General features: G+C 37.2%; 1 protein-coding gene across 2 annotated transcripts in view; it reads left to right on the top strand.

Moving 5' to 3' along the window:
• The first annotated feature begins 7499 nt into the window (after nucleotides 1–7499).
• Nucleotides 7500–22288, top strand: part of LOC111566726 (zinc finger protein 385C-like) — an 83431-nt gene continuing 68642 nt past the window's right edge. The window contains exon 1 of one of the 2 annotated variants that reach the window (XM_035946904.2): nucleotides 7500–7748. In XM_035946904.2, the coding sequence (XP_035802797.2) occupies nucleotides 7712–7748 (37 nt within the window). In that variant the 5' untranslated portion in view covers nucleotides 7500–7711. The remainder of the gene's footprint in view (nucleotides 7749–22288) is intronic. The other variant, XM_023267478.3, reaches the window with a different exon arrangement.

Here is a 22288-nt window from a genome sequence, read left to right as displayed (position 1 = left end):
TCTCCATCTGTGTGTCTGTATGAAAGGGAACAGAGTGTAGATTGGATACGCAAAAAGCCATTACTGGCAAAGTGAGAAAAAAATGTCTTGCAAAGGAACAGCTTGGTCGTGATGTGCTTCATTTGTGTTCACCTCATTACTCCACAGCTCATCTTAAAGTAGCGTTTCTGCGGGTTAATGCCGCAGTTTATTGTCATGATGATCTTTGCCCTTTTAGTGGAGGTGCCTGAAGCAGATTTAAGACCATTAGTTGAAAAAAAGATAAAATATATTAAATGGTATCAAGCAGGTCTCAGTATATTTCACACTATAAACTGCATCATTTTATAGTGAAACCTCTGTATACATACAGTCAATGTAATTTTTATGTGTAGCTGATTAAAGTTTGTGCAGTCCAGTGAAAGAATTTAATTTAAAAAATTGCGTGAAGGATTATTTTGATCTTCAATTATGGTTTAGAGAGGCGCTGAGTCAATTTTATGGAAGTTTTTAGGCTGTACTTTGTGGTGCTCTTGGATCATTTTGGCAGTTCAGATTATTATTATTATTTTTTTTGTATTTTTAGTCATAAATTGCAGCATTAAGCAGTGTTATTTTAGTAATTTGTATAATTTTTGTCATTAAAAATTATAGAAAAACTATACTAAAAACTATACTACACTATACTATACTAAACTATATTGAGATAATTGGGTGACTGGAGGTGAACAATTTGGTTGATCCCGTTGAATTATTTCAGCCAAAGAGCACCGGTCAAACTTCAAATAATAGGAAATTGTTTGGCAAATAAAAGGCAAATGCGGTTTTGATGCTCGTTTTATGTCTTCTTTTGAAGGACGCCGCAGTCTCTTTATCTCTCCACACAGATCTGATGTTTTTGTGTGCTGCCATTTTTCATCTTTTCAATAGAGCTGGAGCTATGTCTCAATGTTGAAATTCTTCACATTGTGCTTTCATCAACACACCAATTCTTCCACCTCAGGCAAACTTAGCGTTTTTGTCATGTTTAGGTTTCTTTTCCATGCACAGTTTGCAAATGTGCACAAAACAACTTACTTTATGGAGGTTTTGGATGAATAAATAAGCATTCTCCCCCCGTGAGAAATGAGAAGTAATGAAGTGAACCTTTCTGCAGTTCATTAATGCAAGGGTTTTTCCACCATATTCTTTGTGGGTCTGGGGATGATCAGTAGCTGATGTTAGGGACTAATGTTTCGCTTAATACATTTAGATAGTTATTCCTTAGGTCTACAGTAATTCCTGTTCAGCAAAAACACCTTTTAAGCAGATTTGCTGGTTTGTTATGTCTGAATGTGAATTATCTCTGCATGCACGACCAACAAGCAAACCCAAATAAGACGTCAAGTATAATATCTATTTAGATTTTTAAATCATTGAATGGAATAATCACAATTAGGAAATGCTGATGAAGACTCCTTGTAAAGACTGGAAACTGAAGTAAACTGTCTTTTAGATAGTCAGAACAGCTACTGAGGTTCTGATGCCAATGAAGACTTTACATTAAATCCACTTTTACAGTCATTTCAACACACACACACACACACACACACACACACACACACACACACACACACACACACACACACACACACACACACACATATGCGCACATGGGCACACACTCCTCAGAGATAGGCAGCATCTCTTGCCAAAAGCAGGCGGGCGCTCTGTTCACAGTAAATGATTTCTCATTTGTTGAGCTGTCAGTCAAAATGCATTCTGTCAAAAAAGAAACTCATTTCATGCTTGGCCTCTGTGAATCATAATGGTGTGAGAGCCGGACTGAAATTGACAGTGTTTAGAGGAGGAGATTTGCAGAATAAACAAATGTGCCCTGAAAACAAATGCGCTCACATTTTGTTCCACTGTTTTTTGTTTTTTGTTTTTTTTTTTAAGTCTCTTATCTTCAAACGAAACAGGTAATGTGGCTAAAAAGGCGTCATAACAGGAAATTTCAGATTAGCTTGAGCACTGTAAATGTGTTTTGTTTTTTTTGTTTTTTTTAAAACTTATTTATTTTTTTGCATGAGAAACCAGTGGCCCAATTTTATAGCACAGCCAAGTTCAAAAAGACGGAAAATTTCCAAATGCTCGCTCTGATGGATTCCCTCTATCTTCCTGAGCAGAAAGAAATGTCATTAAATACCAAGGGCACGGGGACACGGTATCTGGATTGCATTCTGTGGTGCGGTTTGAGATTTCTGCTGATAATGATGGTGCGTGTGATGTGCTACAATAATTGTCTCTTATCTAAAATGAAACATCTAACTGTGTTGCCACCGGATAGGATGCTGGCGAGGAAGGTAGTCTTCCGAGGAAGCACAACAAACTGCCACTGAAAGGATACTGCTTTTTATAGCACCTTGCTTACATTGCATTTTACTGGATTAGCATGTACAACACGTCAATTGATGTGTTTTTTTCTGACATTTTTACTAGATATTATCTGAAATTTACCAGAACTGGGGAAAGCATTGAAAAAATGTTTTTAATACTGAATATGTGTAATTTTTCTTTCAAATAATGGCAAATATCTTTAAAATAATGATATTTTTCCCTATTTAAATACAGTAAATATATATATTAAAAAAATAAATGCCAGAATTACGTGGTCAAACTTTGTAGAAGCACAAATTACTATTTATAAAATTCAGATTTTTGATGTGGACAATACATGTAGCTGGGCTTTTTTTTTTTTTTTTTTTTAGTTTTTTTTTTTTTTTACAATGTAAATTACTACTTTTTTCTGTAATTTTACCAGATGCTATATATAATTTAACAAAACGAGAATCTAAAAAAACTACATTTTAAAATGAATTTTTTCAGTTTTCATAATCTTTCATATACATAATTTGTCTTGCAATTAACCGCAAATATCTAGAAAATAACTATATTTAATGTGGATTTAAATACAGTAATAGTTATGTAATTTTACTGACAAATGTTGTAAAATGATCATTTGTAAAAATACAGCTTTTTGATGTGGCCATGATTTACATTTGGCCTTTTATTTATTGATTTGCAGTTTACATGTAAATTATTTGTGTGTGTGTCTGATTTTACCAGTTATTATCTGGAATTTACAAAAGATGCAAAATCTGTGAAATAACAATAAATTATTGTTTTTTTTCTAAAAAAAAGTTTACAGTTCCAAAACTGTTAAATAATATACAATTTTGACAGCTTGACAGCTACTCCCAGGACAAATATAGTTCAATAATAATCACATAAGCACCCACAGTCCCTCTGTTGAAAAAAAACAAACATTATTTTTACACTTCTGCTTCTGTATGAAGTTTAAAAAAAAATTAAAAAGAAGGACATAATGTGTTATTTGCTGAGCTCTAAGGCCAGTTGATTCTGTTCCATTTGGACAGAACCAGGCTAGCTGTTTCCTTCTCATTCCAGTATTTATGCTAAGCTAACTTTCTCTACCTTCATCTAACCAGCAGAGTATTTTCTAAAATCCTTTTTTCTCGGTTTACGCTGCACGACAGTTAATGTTTTTATTTTGACAGCGTATTCTATGTCCTGCATAATTTCTACTCCCAACACCTCTAAAATGAAATGCAGAAAAACAATATCTAAAATATTTCCATGTTTGTCCTGGGCTCCCTTCAAAAGAGTGAATCACAAACCCAAAACGTTAAATACACGAAATTTCTGAATGGCTCCAGCTGTGGATTTCCGTAGCTGTGTTCAAAGCTCTGATGTTCCTCGTCGGTGAATCATTGCCATCTTGAGCGCAGTTCCATTACTGAAAAAACTGGAGTGGACTTCAGTGGCATTAACCCTCAAGAAAGGAGGATGTACACTTGAGGAGAACTTCTTACCCAAAATGCATCACAATCTAGTTTTCATTCATTTCTAAGAGGCTTTCATCATCTTTTGCTCTCAGCTTATGCCTGCCGAAGAGTAAATATGTTGATTGCTCCTTGCTCTTAAAATGTTTATACATAATGCACTGTCGGTCGGTGTTGCTCCGTGTTAAAGAGAAGTGAGATGATGACAGTCTATCATCTTCAAAAGGGTTTTTTTTTTAAAAAAAGCAAAGGATGAGAAAATACAAAAGGTTGGGCAGAAGCGTGTCCATAGTACAGTTGGTATTTAAATAAAAATCTAAAATTTGAATTCTTTAATGTGCAGAAGAATAATTTAATGTAACTAAAGGAAAATTTGTGCTGTGTTTCCAGCCTTCTGAAGCTACCAGTGAGATTTCTTGATATCCTGTCTCTATCTGCTGATGATTCATCCCATGCAGGGTTTGGTGACTCTCATCAGCCTCCATGTCTGTCTGGTTGCTCCTTTGAATGGCACAGTGATGGTGGTGATGCCCTTTGAATGTCACATCCAGTCAGGGCATGCCTCCTCTGTTTCAGGTTTAAACAACTAAAACTACACGAGTCTAAATCCTAATATATGTGCATGATGAGAAGTATGGATCATCATGCAGACATGCGTAACAATTGGCTGTTTTATTTTTGTAATATAGATTCTAATTGTTATTTAATAGATTCTCCCTGTTTTGATAAATTACAGATAGTGACTAGTTAAATCATGTTTTGTTTTTTAAAAAGAGCATAAACTGTAAAAACATCTACATCAAAAATCCATATTTTAACAAATAGTAATTCATTCTTTCACAGTGTTCTACTAAAAACTTGCTTTTTTCAATTTTTACTGTATTTAGATTAGAAAAAAGTGTTGAAAATTATTTTACAGATATTTGGTTGAATTTAAAAGAATACTTTGTATATTAAGGATTGAAAAATGGTAAATAATCTTATACCTGTTTTGTTAAATTACATTTGTGTAGTAAGTAGTTCAGTAGGGTAGAATTGCAAAAAAAAAAAAATTAAGTTAATAAATAAATCAAAGATCTATATTTTTTTTACAAGTAATAATTTGTTCTTTTACTATGTGTGACTATAAAATTATGCTATTTTACTGTATTTAAATCCGCTAAAACATATAATTATTTACTGACTTATTGCCATTTTTTCAATTTTTTAATTTTACTTTTCAATAGTTTTTTTTAAATGTGATAGTATTTATTCCATCATTACTTACATATTTTTTCTGGTGTCATTGCTGCTAGATTTTCAAAGTTCTTTTAGCAGGGTTTGTTTTTTTGCATGATTTTTTTTTTTTTTTAACAGATTATATATATATTTCCACTGAATCACGAGAATGGATAATTTGATTGATACCAATTTGGAAACTCATTGGAAACTTTTTAATGCAGGTTTCATTGTCTTGCTGAAAACAATGTTTATTTATACTAAAATGTATGTTTTTTGTTCATGATCTGTTATTTCATCATGTCATCATCCCCTACTGACAAACCATGAAAAAGTGAGAGAAGAAAATAATAGAATATATATTTTAAAAAAGCACGTGAGGACAAATGCCTTCCTCTCACCAGTGTCACAAATCAATACCAGAAAATTTAGTGTGAGGTTTGATGACATTTGTTGCCAGATTTTTTTATGCTAAAGAGCCCTGCAGCTCAAAATGAACTTCATCCTCATTCTTTTTACTTTTGCGAGTCATAACTGTTGTTTTATTCCAAAATCAAGGCCATCAGATACAAATTGCTGTTGATTTAGCTTTGATTTGAGCTTTAAAGCTTTAAAGACCTCATCAAAAATCAATTCAGGAGACTTTTGTCCTTTACATTTTCCAATACTTTTTACTCAGAGCACAATGGACTAGCATTTTTGTCTTAGCCTGAATTTATGGATAAAGCTAAATAGAAATAACTGAGTTAATTTCGCCTGTTTCTTATTCAATTAGTCACATCTCAAGGACATGAAATCCTTGGATGCTCTGAAATAAATGATTAAAATTCTACTTACTGCTGGAATGTATTTTGCTAATAACTAGATCTACTGAGTGTCAAATTGAATGTGAAGGTGGATATTGTCGTCACGCTCAGGTACTCTTTACCACTGTGGGTTACACTGTTCCAAGCTGTGAACTGCAGTTATTGTGCGGCTGCCGCTTCCACAGTGCTGCCATTCTTCTCTCTCACATTCTCTCTCCATCATTTCAAAATGAACCACTCACATCCTTCAAGTGCCATCTCAATCAAACTTTGAAGTCAAAAGACGGAGTAAAATGCGTTTAAAATAAAAAAAAAGAACGTTGCCATGGCGACCAGGTTAAACTGAAACACCGAATCGTGGCTGGTTTCCTCGTGATTCTGGTTTGCAGCGGAATAAAAATGTCCCTTTAATGAAAGCACTCAAGATGATGATGGAGTCGAGCACCGGCATTAACTTTGATGCAGGGAACACCCTGATTGGACTTGAGCTTCATGGAAATGGAGGCTGTACATACCCTAATAACAACAGGAGGCTGATTCTGCTTCGGTGCATCCTGTCTGGGGCGAACTTTGCATGAGAGCATGTAGCTATTTCACTCTGTGTTGTTTTCCTTTGTATCCAAGCAAAGACATCAGGAGAGCTGATATCTTACACCCTTGTCTGTGCCTGTATGTGCACATGTGCTCCTTTATTTTTAGGGCGGCTGCCTTGTGGTGGGGTCAAGCAGGGTGCCAAAGGACTTCAATGAGAAGGACATAGCTCAAACTCCAAGTATATTTCCACCGTGCATCCATCACTGTCCGTCTGACAGCTGATCCAGACGCACAACACCAGGTTGGCCGCAGCACGGAGGCATGTGCCCCTGTCACTGTACTCCTGAATTCATCTGCAGGCATCTGCTTTTGAACACAGCCCAACAATGTTAATGAGGGGGTCTGCAGAGGGAGGGATTGGGGGATGATGGCTGGTGATAGGCCCCCGCGGCACACAAACAGCACCTAAAGGTGGAGGGGATTTGACATGTCAGACCGATACATTTTCCTCTGACCCACTCAGACTATTTGTCTTAGTCCAAGCCCCATTATGTGGTAGCAGGTTTATAATAGGACTGTTTGTGGATATACATTAGCATTGCTGTGTGGCAGTAACAATGCCAGTAAGTGTGACAAAGATGGCCATTCAAAAATGCACTTGCACTGGTCTAAGTGAGCAAATAATAGAACCCTTACACCTTTCCATTATGCTGTGAATATTAAGGCTGTTATGGTTGTATATTGTCTGCTGCTATTGTCAGTTTGTAACTCCTCTGCATCGAGGATGGCAGAGGACTGATGGGACTGGAACACATCTGCACTTTATCAATGACAATGTCAATGCCTAACATTATTGAGAAGAACTAATTAGTATAATTAGTTTTTGAAATACCAGTAAAATGTTTTTAAAAAACTGCAAATAAAAAAATGATTTCTTTACAGTGTATATTGTGATTTCCGTGCGGCTTCCTGGTTACTCCTTGTAGCCAATGAAGTCAATCAACCAATCAACATTTAGAGCGCTTGTTGCAGAAAAAAAATTAAATGACGCATTGTGTTCCACATCCTTTGAGCAGCTTTAAAAAGTTACTGATGTCTCTCATTCCTGTTTCCATCTCTCCATCCAGCTGCTGCTTCTCACCTTCCGCTTTCATTCTTCTTTTTCTTCTGTCTCTCTCATCCTCGCACACGCTGATTCGGTATCTCCCTTGCGCAGGCGGCAGCGGCACGGCGCGCGCACATTGCCCGCGTGGTTTATCTTTTCTTGACTCGTTCGAAGGACCGAGACGCTCGCAGCTGAGCTCGCGCTGTGATCTGTGGCAGCTGGAAATGGACAACGGAGGAGTCGTGAACGCGTCTCACACAGGTAGCGGCAAAAACGCTTTTATTTCTGGTTTATTTCTACACGCAGAGGTTTGTGGCGTTTTCAGGGTCGTTTTGGACGCTCGGACTGCTGTTGTATGTCGACTAAATGTCTCTACAATGAGTCTCCGCTTGTCCTTTGGTAGTTCTTCTGGCTGAAAGTGTCTCAAACGAGTAGATGTTGTATGTAGGTCGAACATACACGAACGAGAAGTCACTTTTTTTTAAGCTAAATAATCTTTAATTGGTCCCGTATGGACAACAGCAGGTCTGCAGGTGTTTTACTTTTCTTAAATCCACATATTTCCTCAGTGTTGTGTTTCCATACCGCTGTAGCTACTTTTGAATAAAAATTAAACATTTAGATTAGTTATTGAGCCAGTTTGTTTGAAGAACTTTATTATTAGCCAATAGCTCTTAAGGTAGTTGTCTCAAATTTAATAATAATAATAATAATAATAATATAATAATAATAAATTTTATTTATAAAGCGCTTTTCCAATAACTCAAAAACTCAAATTTAAAATAGTTCAAACTGTATTTTCCTTTCTGAGTGGTAAGTGGCTTAGGTTTTTTTGTATGGCTAAAAAGGGCTGTTATTGAAAAGAAATGTGTGTTATAGAGGCACCCACATCACATTCATTCGTCATCATTAATTATATTACATTATATAAGGCTGTGTAAGTCATATTCATTAAGAAATGCTGTCTTGATGCTGCTGTGGTCTGGTTGATGGAGGTCATGGGCATAACTGGGTTGATGAATGAAGTAATTATTTAAATCTTGTCATTCAGCTAAGCCTTCCCAGACTTTTCCTGAAGATATAACTGCCTGTGTGTGCGCAGATGAGTGTGTCGGCCACCAGAGGTATTCTATGGAGCAAATTATGAATTAAATCGCTGATTGAAAACAAGATACAACTTTACAGGCATCACTGCAGAATTATTCATTGGGCGTCTATATGGTTATCAGTCTGTTTTGAGTAAGTCTCCCTTATTTTGTTAAGTGGGGTCATCTTGGATTTTTTTTTTTTTTGAGAGGCAACCAAATATGCTTAGTGTTGTAGAAGTAACAGACATACAGATAGGTGACAAATTAAAGGAAAAAACCTGAACCTTTGTCCCCTGCAGTAAGGTGAGTCAGTGACTCTGTTATGTTGCGGGGAGCATTTTACCCGGCATATTTTGGGTCTACTTGTTCCACTCGAGGGTTGAGTCACTGCAAATCAGTGCATCGTTGTTCTGAATGATCAACTTTATTATATGATAATGTTTTTATGCTGATGGGAGTGGTCTCCCCCAGGCCACGAAGGCTCAGTGAATGGGTTGCTGAGGATGAAAATGATGCAAATATTATGCTGTGGCCTTCACAGTCACCAGATCTCAACCTGACATGTTATTTGTCACTCTCCATCCTCATCAAAACACCAAATGAGGGAACATCTAGAACAGTGGTGCTCCCTCTCTCCAGCAAACATCCATAGATTTATAGAATCAGTACCAAGGTGCATTGAAGCTAGTGTTGTGAGGTGGACAAACACCTTACTAAGACAGCTTATTTGAGGTTTTCCTTTAATTTGTCACCTGGTTGTATGTTGTGCAGCTGCAGTTCAGGTGGTGGAAGAATGCTGCTCATCAATCATAGTTCAGTCCTCTTTGAGGAGGAGTGAACTCTAAATCATTCTGTGTCAGTATACGTGAACGGAAGAAAGTAAATCATTTTGGATGAAATTGTCTGCAAAATGAAAGCATTGTATTGTCCATCCAAGAGGAAAAAGTGAACTCACTGATTGGTGGTCATTTTGTGGAGCCTTGGAATCATTGTAAAATGTAAGAAAATAGTAGGACATGCCATCACAATTTCCTAAAGCTCGGGTTGGCACAATCAGAGCCTTTTTAGTAACGTGTCGGCAGCAGGAGTAGATTTGACATTTTGCTTCAAAGTTACTGATTTATTTTCTGCAAGTTAACTAATGGAATAATCAACGTATAGCTTCACATGTGCAGTGATGAAACGCCATGCGTGTGCTTTGCTTCTCACAGTTCAGTCAGTTTATCTTCCTATAGATGTGTCTCCCACTATCATTACTGTGAGTGTTGCCTTGGCATGCTCAGCGGCAGCTCAATTCAAGCAGAGTAGACACACTTAAACACCCAGCACCGGCCACATCATCATGTTCTGCATCCTCTTTAAATGACCTTGCTCTCCTCAGTCCCCCTCTGCGTCATCTTCAAACCTAAATGGCTCCAAATGACGCCTCCCTGCCTGCCAAGCACTGCCGAAGAGATGTTCTTTCCAACTGCATGGAAGCAGTCATTTTTGCTGTGAACAAAAGGTCCTTGATTCATCAATTCCCGCATCTCCTAGTGCCCACTCCCCAGAGTGATGCTGTAATTTTCACTAGCACTTCTCCTGTGTGCGGTTGGGAGAGTTTCTAGGTTTTTCTTTTTTTTTTTTGCATCATGTGTGATTTTGTTGGCCTCTCAGGTGTGTACATAGCAGGTCCAGACTCACACTCTCCAGTCTCAGTAGGAAGACTTATACAGACGGCTATTTATAAATTGTACTGTATGCAGAGATAAACTCACTGCACCTTATGTTAAATATACAAGTAGGAAGTGTACTGAGAACAGCTTCCCCAGAACAGGCATGTAAAAAGCATACAGTACTTTACAGTATAAATAAAAGGTCATCTGTGAGACTCCTTTTAAAAGAAATGACAGGTAGTACAATTTAAATTCAATGACTGAGAGATCTAGTTAGCTTATTGCCTTTAAATTATGGTGCAAGGCCACTCGGTGCTTTGTGGGGACAAAGTGTTCTTAACGGTAAATCTAGTGAGCCGATAGGTAACAACTGAGCCTGTTGTTTACTGTGGGGATTCAGCAGCTTGTTTCACAAAATTGATCTGTGATCATTGCTTACACAGATTGCAAATCTCACATGTAGAGCTCAAACAGTTGGCAGATGAATCAATTACTTAGTCAACAGAAAATAAACGGCTGACTATTTTGATAATCGAATAAACGTTTGTTGTTTTCAAGCAAATATGCCAAACATTCATTGACGTTCCAGCTTTTTAGTTTTTGTTTTATGCAACTGTTAAACTGAGTATCTTTGGATTTTTGGATCAATTTGAAGAATTTGTCTTCAGGAAATGGAGATATTTTCTGACATTCAATACACCAAAAGAAATATGCTTTATAGAGAAAAAAAAACTCTGATTAATCAGTAAATAAATTATTCTCAACTGTCTTAATCAGTGAAATAAGTTAAAATGAGTGAGTGATATCATGTTGTAAAATCAAAAACAAACTGAAACAACTCTCAGGTCAGCAATTATTTTTGCACCACACCTTCTGCTGAAGAAGTAAATCTATAAAAATGGAGTCACAAATGTATCATGTGTTTCTAAAAAGTTCAAAATAATTGCCTAAAACAGCTGGACACTGTAATTTTGAGAAACCATTACACAAATGAAACTAAATAGTATATTTTTCGAGACAGTTTTTTGCTGCAGGTTTGGTCCTCTAGTGAGAATTTACAGCCAGAGGGATCAGCTTAGAATGAGCTGCAGTTCCAAGTTCGTTGTATCGAAGAAACACGTCACCCAATGCAACCATTAATCCTTGTTTTTTTATGAATTTTTGGATAACAATAGAGCGCTGTGACACAAAGGAAGAAGCAAACTCAGGCTTTGACTGCACAATATGTGTTAGTAGGATTAATCATTGCTTGTAGACAAAAAAAAATACAGAATATTAATATATTCTTCTTCAAAATTGGTATTTCCATGTAGTAGTTTCAGGTCAAATTTTACAGAATCAGAACATTGATCATTTTATTTCTGAGTGTGTGGCTTTTCTTGTCATTTCTTTGACATCTATCTACAGTGTCTGCCGTTCACTATTGTGTGTTAATGTGTCACATTAAAATCAGGTGTGTATTGTCAGCTCCAGCGTCTTGTAGCTCCTCACACACCGTTACTATCCTGCACCATGGCAAAAGGTCACATTCACGGATTACTTCCAACCCAAACATTGGTGATAAAGTTGAGTGACCAGCTTATCTTCCTTCTCCCCCCTTTCCTTAACTTTCTCTCCTACCTCAGAGCTTTCTCTTCTGTACTTTGGCACTTGGCTCCCACCGTCTGTCTCAGTAAAAACCATCAGCTGTGAAATTGAGAATAATCATGTGGAACGAGATTGGGATGGGAGCAGCTTGAGCTCCAGCCCTTAACTGTCAATGGAGTCATGGCTCCTGCTGATAAAGTCCACCAAAGATTGAACAATCATCCACAGAACATTTTTTGTTGACGTGTGGGCAATATTACTTTTTGCCCATCGGCATGAGCAAAGGTTTTTCTACGACAGTGGTCACTCTGAGGCCTTTAGTGTCAGGGTCATAAAGAAGCCAGTGATTATGTAGAGCTGTGATTTCAACATGTTTTAAACAGAGATTGATGAGATATCCCTTTGGTACTTGTAAATACTATACAGCTGCCATGGGGTGTGGCATTCCTAATGTGTTTTATGACTAAAGGCTATGACAGCCAACTGGAACGCAAATGTGTCTGCCTTTATTTGAGCAGCCTCTGGACAGTTGGCAGGTTTAAATGCAATTAAAGCCAAAATACTACAATGAAAATCAAACAGTCCCAACACTGACATTGTACTGGATACTGTAACTACATGAATAGATGCAGAAAAATAAATTATTTTTGAGTAACTGCAACAAAAATATTATTAGTGGTGCAGTATATCATCAAGTCACCGTTATTTATATAGCATATCAAAACAACAGACGCTGATATAAGGAGAATAAGCTGAATTGTAAGTTATCTGCATTGCCCTTAGTTTGAGAGTAATATCACGGTGTTGTAACTATTAACAAAATTAAATATTTTCCAACATTATATTCATTTTATAAATTGCATAAAGATGCTTATTAGACAAAATGTCAGTTATATTGTGTTGAGATAAATAACATGTTGCTCAAGTTCCTTTGGGAATAATTTTGAAATATAGTATACAACAAAAGTGAGTAAACCCCTGTGCAATATCACTGCAATCTCAAATGCCTCAAAAATGTCCCTTCTCAGTAATTGCATTATTTCTATGTTGACAACTAGAATATTTCCTCTTATGAACACTCAAAAAGAAACTCTTTATAAAGACTATATTGAAAATACAGGCCCCAAAGTAGAAACTGATTGCCACACTAGCAATTACCCTTATGATCACAGACACACAAATGACAAAATCCATAATCACTGAAACCAAATTGAGTGATTTCCCATAGCTTAATTGCATAAACGTCGTTATAAAATTACCTAGAACATCTGAACTTTCTGAGTTTTAGACATATGGCCTGTGCCTGTCTGCATATTGGCTTCATGTGTAAAGGAATTACCAGTCGACCTGAACAATCTGTCATTCTTCACAGAGATAAGAAAGTACAGAAACGTCAATGAAACACAACTAAAATAAACGGAAACACAGTTGCAGCAGTAATCGGCAGGTAAAGAACGAGCCATAGTACCATTAATCTGAACTACAGTAGCCATAGAAAGTGCACTCCTTGCACAGTCGAACTCTAAAAAAAACATAAATTCAAGTGCTTCATAACTGGTACAGGGATTATCAGTGGAACTCTAACCCTAACCCACCTTTCATAGTGTGAAGGACAGTGTATAACATCAGCCTTTATAGATTATAGAACCTTGCCTGCTCTTTGGCCAACTCCAAGATGAAACTTTGGTAGGGGACATGCAAAGAAGCTTGATGAATATTGGGAGAAAATTGTTAGGTTAGATAAGACCAAGTGACTTTGATCTGCTCAGATGGAATCCAGCATGTTTGTCTTGTACCAGGATTACCACAGCGAATGTATAGTCCTGACATTGGAGCACGGAGGTGCAAGTGAGAAGATTTGATGCTGCATGGGTGCAAAGGTGTGAGGGAGATGACATTTATAGATGGCACCCTGAAAACTCTGGATTTACCAAAATACTGACTGCCAAGATGACTCTCAGTTAGTAGAACGCAAATATTCCAGCATGAGACTGTCAAAATCACACAAAAGTTTCTCAAGCACAAAAAAGTGAAAACTCTGAGCTGGACAAGTACATCACCTGACTTGAATCCAATGGAACACATATGAGACAATCTTTTAAAGAGGAATTTTGAGCACCTCAGCCCCTCTAGCGAAGCAGCTGAAAAACAGGCTTTGAATAATGGAAAAACATTTCTCCAGACCTTTGTGTAACACTGGAATCCTCCATGCCAAGGACAATAGTCTGCCATCAAAGATGATACAAATATGAAGTACTGAAAAAATAAAAGATTTGAATCTCAATAATGAAAAGTGCCCTGGCTTTGGTTGCAGGGAGTCCATACCATGGGACCTGAATTTTATAATAGTAAAACAGTTTCTATTTTGCAGAACATCAAATACTCTCCTCTTCAACTTCAAAGTAGTGCAATTGTTGAGTGATGATTCAATTTTGAATCGTTTGATATTTAAGTAATATTGCACAGCTGAGCTTCAGTGTTTGAGTATAGAATACTCAAAGGTCACAAGTCATGCTGAAAAGAATTTTAGCTTTAGTACAGTTCAGTGAACATTAATCTAGTGCTGCCTTCTACATCACTGCCACTTCCCAGATAAATTAATGTCAACGATCCAGTCTGACAGTTTAGAAGAAATGTTTCTTTTTAGAATGATATTGTGCTGATTTTGTGTTTGTGTTTTACAAAATAATGACATATGTCGCATTTTAATATTTATATAAAAATTGTTCACATCAACTAGAGATGCAAATAATGATTATTTTCATTAATAAACGTTTGATAATTTTCCTATTGAAATAATTATTTGGTTTGGAAATTTTTGATAGCCTTCAAATTGTTTTATTTCTAAATAACGGTCCAATGTTCAAAGGTGTTTGATTTAAGTTGATATACATCTTCCATCTTCCACGAATAAAAGACAGAACTATAAAATATTTATTCATCACTAAGATCATTGCTAATGAATTTCAGTTGATTAATCAATTCATATTCTATTTATTTGAGCTCTTTTGCATGTTTCACTATGGCTGTAAAAATTTGCAAAAGAGAGTGCCAGAAAATATGGTAGAGAGAAAACGGTGCATATAATTTCAATTGTCAAAGCCTGAATACTGCAGTCTCGCATCTAGCCGTGGCAGCCATTTTCTGCCCTGGATTTTACTGTTGCAGCACCCGCTTGTCTGGTTGGCACACATTTTTTTCTGCAGATGTCTGATATCAGCACGGAAAAAAGACTACAAATGTTTAGATGCAACACTTCTGTACTCCTCCTGTGACCAATCTGTCAAAAAAAAATCCTCTGTCTGTCATCAGCTACAGTTTGAAATGGACTGTCTGTAAAATTACAAACCACGATCATCATCAAAAGGACGCCTCCACCAGCAAATTGCAGGCGCAGTGTACATCTTATCACAATAGACTCACACCAGATTGCTCTTCCCAACCTCCCCCCACTGAGCCTGCCTCACCTCAGACACTCTGAAATGGATTTCTGCTTAAGTCTCCCATCAAAGATGTAATGGCTCTGGGGCTGTGTCATTACAAGTCAGATGACAGTCTCCTTCACTCAGTGGCAGCTTAAACCTGCCTCTGGACTGATAACTGTGATCTTTATTTGGCTGTACAAAGGTGAAGACGGGGCAGAAACACCTCCCTGACTATCTAGTAACCCCCCCCTCCAAAACGCATATCTGTCAGTCCTTCAAGGTCCTTTGAAAATGTCAAAACGCCCACAAACAATCAGTAGAAGACTCGATATGACAACACAAGCTAGTCAATACTGTTAATAAAAATTGAACTGAAGAGACAATTCCTTGGCTGTAGCGAAGTGAAACGTATGGTTTACAGTAAATAGTTTCACAGCTCGTATATCATCTTCCCTGAGGCTGGATCATCAGCTTCCCTGTTGGGAAAAAAATATAAGCACTTTTGTAAGCTGTTGAACTGCTATGAAGGAATCAGAATCTACATGGAGATAAAACAACGTAAATACCGGCTGTTAGGAAAGATCCACTGAAATACAAGGATTCTTACAAGGAGCAGCATTAAGCATAAAGACCTCTTACATGCCACTGTGGGACAAAAGGCATCCTGCCATCATACTTTGTAATACCAACACACAAGGTGCTGAAGTATACGTAGAGCACACAGAGTGCCTCAACCTCTCAGTTTCTCCTACTTGTTTTTGAAAGCAAACATGAAGTTGTCTCTCATGCTGCTGCTACAGTACCTCTGAAATGTTGCCGGTTGGTGAATTTTGCCTAAATGTACTTTAAGCAGCGTATATCACATCTCACCTACGTTTAGAAACACAAACACACATGATTTGTGGTGTCTGCCAAATGTAATGCAGCAGCTCAGATGGATAGTTGCTCTTTTGGTCCCCATCATATGGACAGAGGGATGCACAGACACCTCGAGGGCTATGTGGGAAGCTGAATTTTCGCACAGCCCATTACCTCTCCATTCCCCTGAGGCTGGATTGCAGGTACAGATTCAACACAGCAGGAAGCAGTGTGAAAATGCTCCTCTTTGTGCTTGTATGTGTGGCGTATATATACCCATATATGTGTGTGGAATATTCTTCATAATGAACATGAACAGAATTCCTCAGAAACTCTGTTCTGTATATAGAGTATGGATGACAATAAAAATATGCATTTGAACTAGAATAGAAATTTAAACCCTACTGATGTACGGAATATTAGGCAGGCAGTTTCAATGTTGTGGGTGATTGTGTTCGTATATACAGTATGCTAGAGTTGAATTGAAAAAGGACAATAATGGGTAAATTGTTTATTAACTTCCAGTCCTGCCATGAGCACACCACCATCAGTACAAACGTAGTGCAAACTCTGCTGCATGTGCTGCAGACTCACTGCTATCTGTACTTATCTGCTGTTAGAGCTAGAAGTTGAGTTATTTTCTTCACCAGATTGTAGTTGCATGAAGTTACGTGAAGTAGTGTAGTGTGCGTGTTTGGCTGGACAGCTAGTCAGCGGCTAGATTCCTACTTTCTTGGAGCTGGGTGCTCTACTTCATTAAAACTGGCTTTTGGTTGATGGTACGCAAGGTATTTGCAAAATACTTGTCCTAATTAGTTGAAGAAACTGTCCCCCAATACATTTATGGAAGATAAACTGCAAGATAACCTTAGAGTTTGAATGTTGGACTCCCTTCTGGTTCTGAACTTTGTCCTTTTTTGAATGTTCAATCATGATAAGAACATACAAAATATTTTTTTCCTGTCCCAGTGGCGTTTGCTCTTTTCCAGAAATTTGACTTCAGCATAGAACCAAATGATTCATACATGTTAGTTCCCATGCCTTCATTCTTATAGCAAAACCCCAGTTAGCAATACAGAGTTTGCCCCCCAACAGAACTAGTAAGGGGGCACCTTAATGTTGTTAGGCAGCAGATTAATTTTTCTTCCCGGCACGTTTTTCACTCACAGCATGTTTCCGTTGCCATCATATCCAGCAAGAACAACATGTATGCATGTCTTGTACTCTATTGTGTGTGTATGTTCCTGCAACATAAAATGGGATAATTACTGGAGACAAATAAACACAATCTGGCAAAACAGGTTTGTTTTCGCAGTTAGTCTCAGAAATAACTATTTATGCTAAGGCTCTGATACAGTTTTATATTTATCCTTTCTGCTAAAATGCAGAACGGGAAAAGCTCATCTATTTATAAATAACCTGAATAACTGCAGGCTTTGGAAAATGGTGTTAGTAAGGAAATGTATTACATTTCCTTGTGAGAAAATAGTTCTCAGCAGAGAGCCTTACAGTCAAACTAGATTCAGTACAAAGTACAGTTGACAAAAATTGCAGATTTTCAGGAAACACCTCTTCCATTTAGGGCCATTTCAGTCCTTCTTGTTTTTCATTAGATCAAAAAGCTTGATTGGTCATGCAGTCTCTTATTCTGAAATAATTTGGCTCTTTGTTCCCCCATTTAATGGCGCATTATAGTCTCTCTAATGGCTATAACTACTGAGCACAAAAGACCACTCAAGCAGGCCAAATTAAATGGTTGTTAATTGAAGGAGCCATTATAGCATGGCTGTGCTGCTTCTGCTGTCTGTTTCAATCATGGCTGAATCACAGGGAGTTGAGGGTGAAGCTGTTGGGCTGTTGTGTTCACTAAGCTATGATCACTGGGCTCATCTGGTTAAAATCTCAAGAATAGCATTCTCATGTTCAATATATTTAACTTCCTGTTCTTATCAACCTTTTGGAGGAACAGCCTCGTAATGAATTTTTGCTACCACATCTGCCATTTTCTGCTTAGAAGTAAGGTGTGCGACTACTCTGTTCCCCACAGAGCTTTTAAGTCACACTATAGATGAATACTCTGGTCTTGTGAGTAACAGCTGCTGAGAGCTCCAGCTTGTCTCATGATGCAAAGATACTACTGGAATACAGCAGAAAAGAGTTCTCATCTCTATTTCAGGTCTTGGTTTAAATATCTAGCTTCACTTGTACTGTCAAAACCAGTTATTAAGAATTACCTGTTTTTGATCTAGTCACAGTTAAAGTTGAAATGTTTATTGAGGCAATTTATAAAAATAGCATAAAGCTATTGCTAAAATGTCATATCTGGTATTTGTTTTCGCTCACACTAAATGAAACGGATGAATATATATCTATGCGTATACCACCAGGATTACCTTTTTAAATCAATAAAACATTAGCTCTTGGCCAAATTACCTGAGCAAATCAATTTAAGAAGGTATCAATGAGTCATAAATTTGGCTAAGCTCAACTGCAATTGTGTAATTTATTTATTGCATAGCAGCACTGTACAGAGTGTTAGATTAATCTAACTTATGTAGACTTGGGGTATAAGTCTGCTCTTGGACAAGTATTTCACGTGGCATTCTCCTCCACTTCTGTTGTGTAATGAAAAATCCTCTTCACTACAGGAAACAACAACTACACACTAAAAATGGCTTGTTTTGACAAACATTTGGATTGCACTTTGACACAAGCTTGCTTGATTCTGCAAAGAAGATGTTGACAGCATTTACTGTCTAACAGGGATGTTCTTGTATGTTTGCGATAAAGAAAATGGAAAAAGGTTTAATTCTGCAAGCATGTTCCACCAAAATGAATTTCCCCCAACCCTGTTTGGCAGGGATACTGTCACTGCATCATGTGCTTTGTGTAAAGACAATTGTTATTGTTTTAAAGAGATGGAAACAAGCCTGAGTGGTTTTTTTTGTTTGGTTTTTTTTTTTTACCCCTATAGCGGAGTAATAATGTGTGTAGCCATTCTCCAGTGCTGACACAGCGCCGTGAAGCTAGATAAGACAACATCAAGCAATTTGAAGGACTCGGTCATTCTTCTCAAGTCACACAACTCCACAAAAGCCATTTCAATTGCAAACACACTCTTACTGTAAATGAAGGACATTATAAATGCACATCTTCTATTTAGTACTAAGAGCAACGCAAAAAAACAAGTTATCATTGAATAAAGAAGTGTGTGGCAGTGTGTAGTACAAAATAAATGAAGGACTGTTGCACTGAGGAAAATCACAATAGGTATTGATAGCATACTATACATCAGTCTAATGTTGATGTTGTTGATATATCAAATGATACATCAAAACCTACACCCTTAACTGCCCTTAACATCTCGAATTATTCTGATAATCCTCATGTAAAAACAATTACAGACTTTGTTAACAATGAAACACTGAAAATAAATGAGGCCCTGAACGACATTACATGTTGGGTTAGTAATATTTTAATATGACAGACTCTATAAGATTTCAGATGACGCTTGTTTGCTTTAAACAAACATTATCTGTTTGAGACTGACAAATCTGACTGAAATAACTGGTTTATTTGTTAGGATAAACAAGTCTAGATGTGTCTCCTTGCCCTCCTGCCTTAAGGAGTCAGCGAGATAATTCACACAATTAAACCCATTTTACCTTGGGAGTGCAGCTAATTAAAAGTCAATCCAATTTAGCCCGTCAGGTTTCCAATGCGAGTCAGCACAGATAAGAACTTGGAGGATGGATGATTGTGGGAGTAGGAGCAGAGAAAGAGCAGCGATCTTATCTGTAGTCATCTGTCGACGTTGGATGACAGGCTGTTGAAATTAAACACCATTGAATTTCTCCACGATGTGTTTAGATACCTGTGCAACCCTCACTAATGTGAAAAGTTATTTAATCTAAAGTTCAGCTGGATAATTACTTACGCAGGTAGGCAAAAATCAATATAATAGACATTCTGTTTATCTGTATTGTATTTACACATTGGAAGGTTTATGTTGTACTTACTGCTGCTGATCACATTATTTTAAGTTCACTTTTTCGAAGCTATAACATAGATTTTGCAGCGTAGTTTTAATTTGCAATATTTGATGACTGTTGTGTCGTTGACCGGATAATAGTTCATCTTTATAAACCGTAGGTACAGAAAAATCATACTATGAGGTGACCACATTGTAATGTTTATTTCTGTTTTGCTGAAATATATTAATAAAAATACACCGTTATCATATCAGGGTTACAACAGAGACCTTGTTAACTCTGGTGTGTAAGCAGTCCACCAATTTTTATAACGGTGTGTATTATGTATTACCTGTAAGCTTAACTTGTGTCCAATATATTTAACCTTTTTGATGTCGTCTGATAGTTTCTTACAAGCTTTGGTTGTTCACTGAGTTTCATACATTGATATGGAATTGGCATTTTTGGCCTCATCTTTTAAAACACAAATTAATATGCATTTTAAACAAGTGCACAACTTTTGAACCAACACTCTTTAGTTGGCCTTTGTTAAAATGTTCTTTAATTTGTCTCTGTTAAAAAGTGTTTTTCTGGGGCGACCCGGCAGCTGATTGTGTTGAACTGTTTGCCGATAATAGGAAAGTATAGCGATACTCTGCCCTTAAAAATAACACTAGTGATACTAACTCCCAGTATTATTATTGATACTTGAATTGATCAGCATTTCTACTGCTCTGATGTGTGAATTATGTGTGTTTGCAGATTTCTGTTTAGTCAAATTACACTTAAAAATGAAAAGTAGTAACAGCATGCTTTCTCAGAAATAAAATACTTGTTCCTCCACAAAGGAGCGCGGCGCAGTTATGTGTCAATCAGCGTTGGTTCATCTGTCCATCTGTTTGTCTGTCTGTCTACGGATCTACCTTGTCTGACTATGGATTCTTGAAAGATTTCATCCAGCGGAACTCATACGACTGAGCAGCCTTGGCGGAGTACTGCGCTCTCTAAGTGCTTTTATTTTTTATTATTGTAGTTATGGTTTAATGTGATGAGTCAGTGCTCAAAAAAAGCATAGAAGGAATACACTGGTCAAATGAAAGAGGGTCTCCTTGATTCAGAGCCAAACACAAGGCATCTAAGCTACTTGAATTCCTGCAAAAGACTCAAAGTATGCAATAGAAAATGAAATAAAAGTGTTCTTTTTAATTTAAGAGGTCAAAAACGAATAAAGTTTCATGTTCTCTCATCTATCGTTACTTTTCCTTTACTGGCGTTTTAGGTCTTTGTTGTGGTTGCTGTGGTAACATGCACACCATATGGGGCAAATGCTTTCAGCGGTGATCTTAATTCCACCTTTACTTCATATCGGTCGCTTGGTCTCTTTCCCACATTTGCAGGCTCTCTCCTCTGGCACTATCTGAAGTGTAGGTCAATTATGAAGGATGTCGGAGATTGTAAAGCCTCTTGAGAAAAATTTGTGGTTTGTGATATTGCACTAAGTTGATAAAAATGACAAGTTGACAGTTGCAACATGAGCAAATCAGTAATGCATCCTGACCAGATGTTTTGAAAACCTGATAAGCTTTACATGAAGCATAAAACAGACAATTAGAGATGGACCCCAGCCATGGACACTAGTTTGTCAATATCTGTTGAGAATCAGCTCATAATGATGTATTACTAGAGCATCTGAAGCAATCTTAGAGAAAATTGCATTGCTTGGTCTTTAAAATATACCAATCTAAGTGTGTGTTTGTGTGGTTGCCTGTGTGTAGCTTTTTGAGAACATTTCAAGTAGTTCCTGTTGTCAATAATTTGCTGGCTGCAAATGAAGAGCCAGCAGTCGTTATGTGAGGGTCTCGCCATCAGCTCCACACAATATATATTTATCATCTGATGGGCTAGACATAGGCTAGACAAATGACACAGAAAACCACCCTGAAAACATCTCTTAGTCATCCTCGTTAGTCATCTGTGCCTCCATGCTCCCCTCCTCCCACCTCCTGCTATCACTCCACATGGAAAGCATATGTTTCTCCTCCAAATGGAAGGATTTTTTTTGCTTGGCACATCATCAATTAGCATAAACATATTTAACATTTTTCTCAAGTTCTGGAAACAGAGTGTAACTTGAAGCTAAAGCTAAAAAGAGAGCGAGAGATAAGGTGCATGTCGTCTGTGATTTAGATGTCCTGAGTCCCTGCTTTAGTGGTGTTA

Source organism: Amphiprion ocellaris, chromosome 18 (genome assembly GCF_022539595.1).
Source record: "Amphiprion ocellaris isolate individual 3 ecotype Okinawa chromosome 18, ASM2253959v1, whole genome shotgun sequence".
NCBI classification, from domain to species: Eukaryota; Metazoa; Chordata; class Actinopteri; family Pomacentridae; genus Amphiprion; species Amphiprion ocellaris.
The sequence above is the reverse complement of the archived record's forward strand: the minus strand, read 5'-3'. Positions and strand labels throughout refer to the sequence as shown.